The 12,789-nt window shown below is 41.7% G+C and overlaps 1 protein-coding gene across 8 annotated transcripts in view; it reads right to left on the bottom strand.

The window, feature by feature from the left end:
- Positions 1-1,438: 1,438 nt before the first annotated feature.
- HECTD4 (HECT domain E3 ubiquitin protein ligase 4) overlaps positions 1,439-12,789 on the bottom strand; it is a 4,298,785-nt gene continuing 4,287,434 nt past the window's right edge. For 5 of the 8 annotated variants that reach the window (XM_069619495.1, XM_069619492.1, XM_069619497.1 and 2 more), the window contains 2 exons: positions 9,111-9,333; positions 1,439-6,651 (listed from right to left, as the gene is read on the bottom strand). In XM_069619495.1, coding sequence (XP_069475596.1) covers positions 6,512-6,651; positions 9,111-9,333 — 363 coding nt within the window. In that variant the 3' untranslated portion in view covers positions 1,439-6,511. The remainder of the gene's footprint in view (positions 6,652-9,110; positions 9,334-12,789) is intronic. The other 3 variants (XM_069619493.1, XM_069619498.1, XM_069619499.1) reach the window with 1 other exon arrangement.

The following is a 12,789-nucleotide window of genomic DNA, read 5'->3' as shown; positions in this document are numbered from 1 at the left end:
GGCGTAGTGATGTGGTATATATAAGACCCCCAATGTCAAGTCCGGAGCAGATGATCGAGCCCCGAGCAAGACGGATCGACGACTGGGTTGAAGTTCACTACGCCCCCTGCCGAAGACACTTTCCCGAAGCAGCAGAGCTGGAGAGGAAAGCTATCATATGAGTAATCTGCAGGAGAAAGGCTTTCCATTGAATAATGGATTACCACTTTTGCACCACACTGGAGATTGATTTTAAAACAGTGTGGTTTAATGTCCTTTGTATTAATTTTTTGTCCTGAATGCCACTTACTTAATTGTTCAATGTAGAATTACTGTGCCTAGAACATCAACATGTTTAGATGTGTGAGGAGACAACTTTAGGATCAAATTAAGGTGTTCATTGTAATCACTCTGTGTCCCCAAATGCAACTCTCCAAGTAGATCCTTAGCAAGATTTTGATGACAGGGTACTTCCTTTAAACATCTTTGCACCTTGTGTGAACCCTTAGGGACTGAAGAACATTTTCTTTGATTACTAATTCCCTGTGGGGTGGGTGTTTTGTTTTTTTCTTTTACAAAATGTTTTGTAGAACGGAAATATTTAATGAATAGATGTTTAATAAAATAGAGTGGGGAGGATATTATTTTTCTTCACTCTCCCCATCTTTAAAAAAATATTTTGATTGCCATTATCTCTAAAATAATTCAAACAGAGTAAATAGTGTTAGGTGCAGTGATTATTTCTGGCTGACATTGGTTTTGTTTACTTCTATGTTCTACATTAATGTTCCAACGTGGAATCTTTCTTTTCATTTTCCAGAAAAGAGCCTAAATATTTGCCTCTATCCTATGATGCAATTAAATGATTTCTTTAATAAAACGCTCCAAAGTAAACAAAAAATAAAAAGTGCTTCACCAGGGGTTTGGGTTTTGTGGACCGTAAGAAGGCTGGACATGGCAGAATTATGTTTTTACACAAATCCAATGCTTTGCAATGGCAAATTAAATCAATTTGAATAGCCACCCCAAGCACACTGAGCTATGTATTTGAACTGTCTAGTGTGTCTGAATAGAGAGCTAACACATGTTCTTAGCAGAAATCTCCCTTGTGTCAGTGCAACCCTATTTCTTCTCCCTTGTGTCAGTGCAAGCCTATTTCTGTCGCAGATTCTGCTCCCTGTAACCAGGTTTCACCAGACTTACAAACATACAATTTGTCTAACTGCTAGAACAACAGTTTACTTGTCACCATCATCACCCTCATTTACTCACTTAATTCTGCAGACAAAAACTACACATTTTTCAATATTACAGTCAACCATAACATTAATAAAAACAATTCTGTGCATCCCTGCATTTTAATATCACTGCTTATTTCCCTGAAGTTGGGCCATTTTATTTTCACAGAAAATTCTAAAGCTTGTTAATTTCGAAGATAGGAAGAAATCATAACACTAAGTTAAATCAAAATTAGATGAAGGATTTTAATTAATTTCTTGTAGTATGCATCATTTACACAACATTGTGTTAAATATCAATACAGACAAGATGCACAGCATTGAGTGAAGGAAAGGGCTTCTGTAAATGTCACCATAAATAACTGTAATAAATATACACCAAGTAACTGTACAGCACAATTTAGGGCCAAGTTGTGGATACTTCAATCAACTCTCTGGAAGGAGGAGAGACATTAATGATAGCAGCAGTTACCTTACTCAGAGCTGTAATTTTACAATTTAAAAAAGATTGGCATACAAAGCTCCCAAACTCCTCTAACTGAGGCATCACAAATGAACCCAAACAAACTAGCAATGTAATGATAAAACCAAATGATAGAGCAGTTCTTTCCTGAGGAACACAATTTGATTGTTGTTTCTTAGTTGGTGATTTGTGCAGATCCAAGAACTTGCAAATTCATATTTAGTTTACACCTATTTCTTTACTAACGATATAGTGGAAGATCATGAAATAGACTTATTGTATCCATCTTTTACTTTGGCTACAGAAAAAACGTTAGCCTTAGACAGGATTGGGAGCTTGTGTTTGCCAACGTATATCATACTAAAACTCACACAAATGTTCCATTCACTCATGTAGCACAACAGGCATATACACTTGTCAGGGGCAGTTTATTATTTTATTATACACACTAAGCCCTTTAAATATTGCATTCATAACTCTCATTATTCACATTTATATACAATAAATATAGATTTGCAATCCCCATCCCCTGGAACAAGCTGAGCAGTGCTTTGACATTTTTAGACAATTAAAAACTATGGCAAATTCCTGTTCTGTAACACAGTCATTGATCCTTGAATGGGAAACTATGCTCCAAATGAAGGTTTTATGCTCAGTACTGGCACTTACATTTAAAATAGGGTACTTAGTGTGGCAACACAGGCGTCATTTTAATTCCTCTTTGATTATTTAGCATAAAAATATAATGTTTATGGTAACGTTGAACTAGGAATTGTTGACAAAATAAAGCATGTAATTTTTAGGAACAACTCTCTCAATCTTTCTCTTTTAATTCTCTTGAATTTGTTAATGCTAAAGCCTTGCATCAGTCAAGCAAAATATATTTACCTTTCTTTAATTGGGGTTATGTTCTGAAGTATAACCACAAAAGAAAGCCATTTTAAAACGCATATATGCAATATCCTTGAATCATGTTCAAATTGATAAAATGAATAACACCTTCACTAGCAACACATTGGCCATCTTGTTTTCTTTGAGTTTTAGATGTAACAATTAGATGCATAATCATGATGCTTTGAAAATGTCATGGTAACTGGTTAACATCAAAATGTTCTGCCTCATATATTTAATTATTTAATACTATATATATATATATATATATTATACATACCAGAACTTTCTGGATTGCTACTCAGAAAATATTCATTTGGACAGCTTTAGCAGGCTCCTACTCACGTTTGCAATGATTAAGTTAAAGTTAATTATTTTTTAAGGCTTAATCTCCAAACTCTTTTATAGTATCACTGTTTAGAAAATTCTAGCCACTTGTAAACCTACAATTCATAAAATTATTGGTACACACACACACACCCCGTACCTGGCTTGCATAAACCTTTGCCTATTACATACAAGACCTAATTGCTCAGTCTTTACGTAAGCCATATAATTAAAAGATAAATATATTTAATTATATAGCAGATGTATATATTGAGACAGCAAATTCAAAAGCCTTTTGAAGGCTTGGCTCTTCAACAAGTTCTAACTGAACCAGTGCACTAATCCCCTCCAATCAACTATTTTACCTGACTGCTTTGTATATTAGTGTATATTATTGATTCCTATTATTGTACATTTTTGATTGTTATACCTTTACACCTCTATGTTCATTCTAAGATTGCATTATCCCATTGTCTGTAACTACGCCGTGATACCCCCGGGTCTGGGCGTATAACAAATGTAATAAAATAAAATAAAATAAGTGGGTATAATTAAAGAATCATCACTGATCCTCCACTGAAATGATTGACAAGGGAGCAGAGGAAACAGAATGATGGATATGGTGGCACACTTGAGACACGTAGGCAGATGGACAATGTGTGTTACAGGTATTGACCATCTCATTAAGATTTTCCAACAGACTTGATCAACTATTTTGAAATGGAGGGTCATAATGTAAGGAACACATTTTAAAACACAGCCTCAATAAATATGGAATGAGCCGTAATATTGGAGGGAGGTGCAGCAAGATATCTAAAAAACAGCTAAGAGGAGGAAGCACAAGGCATAAGTGTATGCTTGAAAACTCTCACAAGTGAAAACCATATGGCCTTATAGAGAATTGTATTCATACCAATGATCAGTACATTCATCAGTAAAACCTTTGCCTTCAGATAGCCTTTAAGGGACCACACATATTAGAGTATTTGAGCTCATCAGGCAACATTAGAGGAAACAATAGCAAATAACCATGGTTTAGGAAACACAGTGTGACACAATACAGGGCCAGATATAGATTGAGGTCAAGTTTTTAAAGACCACAATACTAAGGTAAGGGATTACAGAATGTGCTAATTAACGTAAAACACATTTTTAATGTATCAGATAACATGGTATGCAGTTCACCGACACCAACTAAAATAAGCTTCTTGTAGAAAAAGAGTTTTAAATTACAATAATGGTATGCTAAATATATGCAGTAGATTACAGAGATAGTTCAAAGGTCAAGCCAACACAATTCTGGTTTCACAGAAAGGTTACATGCATGCTGATAAGAATAGTTTGCAATATATTTTGGCAGTAGAGGAAATGAACAAGGCCTAGTCGATCCTGTAACTAGTAATGTGTAACCCAAAATTTAATCAGGAACTGGATGAATTTCAGCAAAACAAGGAATATGAACATTTGTTGACAGAAAAACGCAATAAAAAAAGGAACATCCACTGTACCCAGCAAGACGTCCTGACTGCACAATGACACCCGTATTCGATAATCTCCAAGGCACAATCCAAATAACTGCTACTGTGTGATCACTAGCTGCTTGGGATACGGGCAGAAGTGCTAAACCGGCCTGCTTGTGTAGCGCTCTTCTGACTAGCCATTTAAGGTGGACAGTACAGGTGACATAACCAGGTGACAGGTTACATAACCACACAGAGTCCAAACTAGGAAATTTGTCTTGGAGGATATTGTTCCCTCTACTACTAATTATCGTCTGATTCACATTGACAATCAGGAGGAAAGTCATTCAATAATCACAATTCAGAGTCTAATGAGGGGGCTAACTCCTCTGCAGCTACTAGAGCAGAACACTGCAGTTGAAACATCTGCCGCTTTAACAGCATGAACTACCTCCTGAATGCCAAAGAAGCAGCCTCTGAAAACAACCGAGAAATGACCAACTCTCACAGATGCTCAGCCTTGCAGCAAAGCTAAAAACTAAAATCCCTGCAGTTTATTGATAAGGAATAAGGCATGGTTGGATTGTGCAAGAATCACCAAATTGTAATACACAAAATGAAAAGGAATTCTGAAGTCCATTTTAAAAAGAAACTCTCTACTCCAAGAGACTTGTTTGAAACCTGGGTTCAAGAGAAGGCCGAGTATCTCTATTCTGTGCATTTCTAGTATGAAAACCTCTGCCATCACAGATGCCATGTGCATATAGGGGAGGAACCAAAGGATTCTGGGCTGGAGTTTGTATTCGATTCCAAGCTACCGCACATACTTTGTCATTTATGAGGTAGCATTAATTGGCATGTATGACTATAGCCAATAAAGTCTCAACTAAATAATAGGTGCCATTTGCAGCTCTGTGAAAATTGTATGATTGGCCCAAGTTGGAAACATTCTAGTCCAACATTACCTGTATATCTTCAACCTCAAGACTATATATTTCAAAGTCGCTATTCTTAGGTCAGGGAATGCAGCTGTGGTATTGGTGATGTGTGCCGGGGTGAGTAACCAGCGTAATCCTTAGATGTTTTCTTACCCATCCGATAATTGTAGGACTGGAGCATGGAGAAGTGACACAATGGGAAGTGCTGATCTGGCATCATGGAACAACACTTATCAAAGACATTGGGACCTAAGAAACATCTGGATCTATTCAGTAAAAAACTGCTCAGAGAGAGAGAGAGAGAGACAGAGAGAAAGAGAGAGAGTGTGTGTATATATATACACACACAGACACACACACGTGTTTGTGTTGTGGACAAGGGTAAGCACAGGGTCAAGAGAAGGGTTACTGCTTCTGCATGCCTGTGCAGTCTTTTTCAAGACACTTATTAGGTCCTTGTTATAAATTAAAAACAGTGAATCTAGTGGTTCTGTTTAAATTAGTGGTTAAAAAGCAATTGTTTGGAATGATGAACCAGAGAAGCAAAGATTAATGGGCCATTACACAGGCTACCTTTGGAAACTAACAGAAATACTGGACAGAATTCATAGTGTCAAGATAAATTAAACAAATATTAATTATCCCCCATGCAAACGTTACACAGTGGGAACTAATGATATTGGCCACGTTTTTCATCTGAGGATCCCAGTACCTGTGAAAGCAAAGTGAAAAAAGATCAAGTATGAAGAGCTGAAAGCTAGTTTTCAGAATTACTATTACTTTTGGAATTTAGAAGTAGAACACAAACAGTAAGTATGTGATATGCTGCAACTTGTATCCATTCTTTTTAACCTGCACTCCATTTTACTGTTGTTCTATTTGCAGAGCAATTACATATTACGATACAAAATTACAAATGCACATGTTTCAATACTTTTAAATTAAACTGTACACAAACTCTTTTTTTTTTACTTAATTATCATACAAATATTCCACAAACAAGGCAGCAAATTAATCAGCCCCATCACAAAATCTACAAATACAAAACATGAGTGTTCCCAAAATCACTGCAACATAAACAAAAGTCCAGCAAAGAAACATGTTTCGGCTTCCTTCCAGTATCACCAGAGGTATTTCACATCAACTGCATGTTTTTCAGCTGGGTAATGTCACTAGCAATGCTCAGTATTGCCTTTAGCATTGACCTTGTCGTCATCAACCGCTGAGAGGATCCTCCCTGTAGTGAATTGCATATCTCAGTTTTTCCAACATTATTTGCAGTGACGAATACTGAGGAAGTTTAACCATAAACATGCATGTTTCCACGCGAATGTATCGGGAATCTGGGGACCCTGCTGAACAGAAACATCAATTAATATGTATTTTAGAAAGTACCATCACAGCAGCTCTACTTTGCTTAATTCATGAGATTCATACTGTATAAAAAGTACGAATTCAACGGTTCACCTGATTAATTCCTATGTTGGAAAGAAAAAGATCTTTGGCAAAAGCATCAACTTAAACTTAATCAACTTTAAGTCAGAGGTTAATTTTAACAAACAAAAACTGCATGCTGTATTTCAACTTGTTTTGTCCCCAACATCTTCCACTTCGTGAATTTCTCTATTAGATTAACTTTCCCATACAATGCATAGGTCGTAATCCAACACAGAGTCTACAACATCCTTGGAAAGGAGTAAGGACACTTACGGAGGCTGGTTTGTTGGGCAAGTGGGCATTCCAATTGCCAACAGGAGACCAAAGACCACTGGGTTGAAACCAGCAGGAAGGGGCTATGATGGTAGTTCTGCCAGCCCTTGGAACAGTGGTCACTGGGGCTCAGAAGAAACACAACATATATTCCTGGGCATTAGTGAGAGAATACAATCTGCTCTGTTGGGCCCATTCATCCAGGAATAAACAACACGGGATACGGCAAAGTCACCGCATGAAGGCCCAACCATTACCCCCAAACACCTCCACAAGAAACCAACATTCAACACAGTGTTTGGAACACATTATGCATCACATGGCGTACCCCCATCAGGCAGCCTCTGGCCGACAATCCAGACATGTATCAGTCATCAGTTGGCATAGTTTGCGGGTGGGTCTGACCCTAAGCATTGTCATCATCACCCGCACAACTCGTTGAAAGCCTTTTCTCTTCCTTTATAATATACAATACATTTGATGGCAATTTCTCGTAGCCCAAATCCGTTTGGGTCTCCAGTTGCTTGTGCCATCTTCAATAACAAAGAAGGGGCTATGGGATACCAGATGAAGCTGCACCACACTAACACCACCCCGACCCTGGCATCACCCATGCCCCTCCTTTTGGGTCTCTGCTGGCAAATCATTCTTTCCCTTTCCTGTAAAGAAATGCACCCTCTCAGACTGTTATGTGGGTACCAGTTTCAGATCCGTATGCACAGAGCCAGCAACAGTGCAAGCAGCCACTGCACATACCAGACTATTCAGACCACGTACATGGGAGTAACCTACTACTCATCAGAGTAGGAGCCAGATAGTCATCGATTTAGATAGATATCACAATATAAAGAAAGTGTCTCTTACTTTAGAAATGGGAACTCCTCTCCCTTAAAATATGCTGGCCAATAGCACTGTATCTTATTTAAGATCAGCTGCAAGAACAGTGGGAGAATTTACTACAATTGGGAACTATGTTATTATCTTTATGCCAAGCTTTTTCCATTCCCTATAACGTGGGAATATTTAGTTCTATGCTAATGGTATTCATAAGGAATCAAACATAAGGCCAAAGCAGCCTCCCAGCACAACATTCATCCCACCAGTTATGCTAGGAGATTACCAAGTCATCAAAGTTACTATGATATAACTGCACCTCTGGGTTTCTAAAAAGAAAAACGTGTTTGAATTGAGTACAGATTATATATATGATTAAATGTAGCTTTGGAATACTTAGCAGAGAATGGGTAGAAATGTATCATAGACTGTTTGATGGACAGTACATTAAGCCCTGTGGTTGAAGGACGCACTCTAATACAAGGGTAATATAGCATTGCATGTGCTCTCCTGTCAATATATGAGCAGCCTCATTCTGTATCTTCTGAGGCTGGATCAGAAAACTTCCTGGGAGATTTAAACAGTAGTAACAGAAAGAGTCCCGCCTGCTTGATAAGACTGCACTGCACTGCACTGCAAATGGTGCTTGTATGTTGGAATGACAAAGTGCCAAAATCCTACGCATAGATTTGGCATTGGAAAAACGTTTTTTGTCATAAGGACATCTTTTTTTCATTAGCAAAAGACACACATACATTCAAATCTATGGCACTCGTATAAAGAATGGTTTAATCAAAGGGGGCCATAAGAACGCGTTGCTTAAATAGTTATTTTCACTACATAATACTTGCTCCATTTGGACACGTTCACCTTAAATTAGTACACTCCATAGACTAGCTGAGTTTGTTGTTAAGAGTGGTAAAAGGGAATATGGCACATGCCCCACCACTGTATCCACATGAAATGGTCTGCAAAGCCTGAATATTTTAAAGTATAAGCCAGGGCATTGGATGGTGACCAAAATGTAGGATTTTCTCGTAGCACAGAGCATGTCATAGTACTAGTGCCACTCCAAATGGTGGCAGCGAATGGCTACTAAGGGGCCAACTCACTACAACATACTTTGTACTTGGCTGTTACGAATGCAGTTACACAGTGTCTTCCTTTCCAATCGTGCTTTACTTTAAGTGATAATATTTAGTCAAAAATAAATCTCGTACAACAGCTAAATGTGTTCACTCTTTCAATAACACATTGCTATACACAATACCTGCAGTTCCATCTGGAGGAGCAATTTTCATTGGGTAGGGTGGGACATGTGCAGTGTCCGGACCACCATCTTTACATGGGCATGTGAACGGTATCCGCTCCTGATTACAAGCAAACTTAATGAATTTGCAGAGTTCTTCCTGAGTAAACATTTCTAACGATGACCAGAAATATTCAATATGTTGGTCCGTTTCCATTAGACCAACCTGGTACATTGTATGTGCCTAAAAGAGCAGAAAAAAAACAAGTAAAAACACAAAATATATCTCCTCTTAATTTCATATAATTTGAGAAACAGATAATTCTACATGTAAGAATCAGTAGCTATGATTATAAGAAATGCGTTACTTACATGTAACTCCTGTTCTCCCATTGGTATCCTATTTGGATTCACATGCTCATTGAATATTCCCCGTCGTCAGGCTAGTATTCCTCAGTTATATTAAAACAGTTTACCGTTACATTTTAAAACAGCGGTTGCCACTTTATTACTCTTTTAGTGTTCTTTGGGTCATACTGCTCACAGCCAATTAGACAGGTCCCCTTAAGTCCACCCGTGGTGGCCGTCTTCAGATCTGGTAGCATATGCAATGTGGCAGTAAGAACCAAGAAGATCCAGAGGGGCAGGAGTGAGGGTCGCATGTGAATCCATGAAATATACCAATGCAGGAGAACAGGGGTTTCAGGTAAGTAACGTATTCCCTCGCCAGCAGTGGATCTTTCATGGATTCCCAGGCACATTTAATAATTATAAATTACTCACCGCAGTGACTAACATACGCTTAGTCCTTAGTCCCCTTTCCTCCATACTACATGGGCGTTCCTTCCTAGGGACGGGAAACGGAATTTTTTTTCACCAGAAAAAACCTTCCCCTTTAAATTTAGAGGCGCAGAGGGGAGCCCTGTGAGCATGCGCTAACTTGACTCCGCCCACCGGCACCACACCTCAGTCCCCATTGAAGAGTCAACAATATTTAACATTGCCTAATGACACCAGTATTATTAGGGGGAGGGTATTATTAGGGGGAGGATGGTGGGACATATGGAGGAAAGGGGACTACGGACTAAGAGTACGTTAGTCACTACGGTGAGTAACTTATAATTACTCTTACGTCCCGTCCCCTTTCCTCCATACTTCATGGGCGATTACAACGGAATGTAGCCCCAGGGAAGAGAGGAGACCCTGCTTAAGCAAATAAGTTCCTTAGAACCGCCTCTCCGAAGACCGCGTCTGACTTAGAGCCGGCATCCAAAGAGTAATGCTTACAGAAAGCCCAATGGGTGGCCCAGGTGGGCGCCCTGCTTATGACCTGCCACAGAACCTGCCGCTGGAAAGCGATGGCCGTGGCCTTGGCTCTGACAGCGTGAGCATGCAGGTTAGCTGGCAGCGGTTTGTGCTGCCCCTCACAGGGTTTTTGATGGCCGCAACCATCCACCGTGCAATAGAAGCCTTGGACGCTTGATACCTGGGGCCGGAGCCCCCAAAGGTGACAAAAAGATTGGCTGACTTGCGAAAGCCCTTTAGTCCTGTCCAGATAGAATTTCAGAGCACGCCTGACATCCAGACAGTGCAAGACTCTCTGAGCCTCGTCCTTGGGGTCAGCAAAGAACGTAGGTAAGACTATTTCCTCGTTTAGATGGAAAGCGGAGGGTACCTTAGGTAGGAATGCCGGGTGAGTCCACAAGACCACCTTATCCCTGTGGATAGTGGTATATGGTTCTGAGGCCACCAGAGCCTGGATCTCGCTGACTCTGCGGGCAGAGGCGAGTCCCACTAATAGAGCTGTCTTAATGGTGACCAGCCCAATGTCCGCGGACGCCATTGGCTCAAAGGGTTTGTGCGCCAAGGCACCCAACACCACATTGAGGTCCCACATGGGGTGTGGCTTCTTGATCGCGGGTAGAGCTTGGACAAACCTGCCAGATGTTTCTTGACTATCGGGTTGGAAGACAAGAAGACCTCCAAATTTCTGTAGGCCCCTATGGCTGCCAGATAGGTGCGACATGTGTCCACCTGTACGTCTGAGTGTGCAAGGTGTGCCAAGAAGGAGACTACATCATCCAGTGTGCATGTAAGGGGGTCGATCTCCTTAGAGTCCACCCAATGACAGAACATAGTCCATTTACTCTTGTATTGGATCCTGGTAGCCTTGCTCCTGGCGCCCTGAATGATCTCTAGGTTAGCCTGTTAAAGGCTCAGGTGCCTGAGGATGACCTGCTCAGGAACCGCGCTGCAAGGGCTAAATTCTGTGGGGTGGGGTGGAAGACCCTGCCCCCCCTGCTGGGACAAGAGATGGGCTGGACCCAGTGGAAGGTGAATGGGTGGTTTGTCAGTGAGACTGAGCAGTTCGGAGAACCACGGTCTCGCCGGCCACCAAGGAGCTATCAGAATGATTCTGAGGTGACGAGCTTCCTTTATCTTGCAGATTACCCTGTGGATCAGGGGTGTGGGAGGAAAGGCATAGGCTGTCATGCCTTCCCACCAGATCTGTAATGCATCGCCCAGGGAGCCGAGGCACTGCTCCTGCCAAGACGGGAACTGATGGCACTTCCTGTTCTTCCAGGAGGCAAACAGATCCATCTGTGGGTGGCCCCATATGTTGAAGACCTCCCGCAGGACCGGATCGTTCAATTGCCATTCATAATTGTCTGCTCCCAGTCTGCTGAGTCTGTCTGCTTCCGGCCGTAAGGTAGATGTTGTTCACCAGGGCCTATTCACACATGCTGACTGCTAGGGTGAACAGTGGGGGGACCTGCCTGCTTGTTGACATAGTACATGCTGGTGGAGTTGTCGGTCTGGATGAGGACGGTCTTGCCCCCAATGAGCGGAAGGAAAGCTCTGAGAGCTAGCCCAATAGCCCAGAGTTCCAGCCAGTTGATGTGTGACTCCTGCTCCTGCCGGGTCCAGACTCCATGGAAGCTGTGGCTGTCCAGAGTGGCCCCCCAGCCTTCTAGGGAGGAGTCATTAGTGATGGTAAGCTGCAGAGAATGCTGCCGGAAGGGCTTCCCCATCGCAGGTTGCAGTCCCTGGACCACTATGTGATATCCAAGTGGAGAGAAGGAGGCATGCTGATGAGCTCCGCTTGGGAGCCCCTTCTCCTGATTCCATGAGGCTGTGAAGTGCAGCTGTAATCTCCTCATCCTGAGTCTTGTGTGTGGCACGGCGAGGAGGACCGCTGCCATTATACCCAGTAAGTGTTGGTACCACCAGGCTGAGGTCACTGCTCTGGTAAGGAAGTGCATAGTGGCCCTCTTTATGGCCGCAATCTTGTACTCAGAGGGAAAGACCCTCTCGGAGCTCGTATCCCAGATGGGGCCCAGGAAGGTGAGGCTCTGCGTGGGCTGCAGCTGAGACTTCTTGAGGGTGATAGTAAACCCCAGGTCGTGGAGAGTGCTCATAAGCGCAAAGGAGGTGTGGGTAACCCCCTCCGGAGATCTCGCCCTGACGAACCAGTCGTCCAGGTAGACATGGTGGCCCTGGGCCCTGAGGAGGTACCCATGCATGAGTCTGGTAAATACCCTGGGGGCTGAGTTGAGGCCGAAGGGTAGCACCTTTTACTAGAAATGGCAGCCCATGACTGTGAAACTCAGGAAGGAGCAATGTGATTGCCAAATCGGGACGTGTAGATAGGCGTCCTTCAGATCAAGGGAGCACATCCAGTCTCCCTAGTTTAGTGTCT

The sequence above is a fragment of the Ambystoma mexicanum genome, chromosome 10 (assembly GCF_040938575.1).
Source record: "Ambystoma mexicanum isolate Mex_15411 chromosome 10, UKY_AmexF1_1, whole genome shotgun sequence".
Taxonomy (NCBI): Eukaryota; Metazoa; Chordata; class Amphibia; order Caudata; family Ambystomatidae; genus Ambystoma; species Ambystoma mexicanum.
This window is presented reverse-complemented; position numbering and strand designations above follow the sequence as displayed.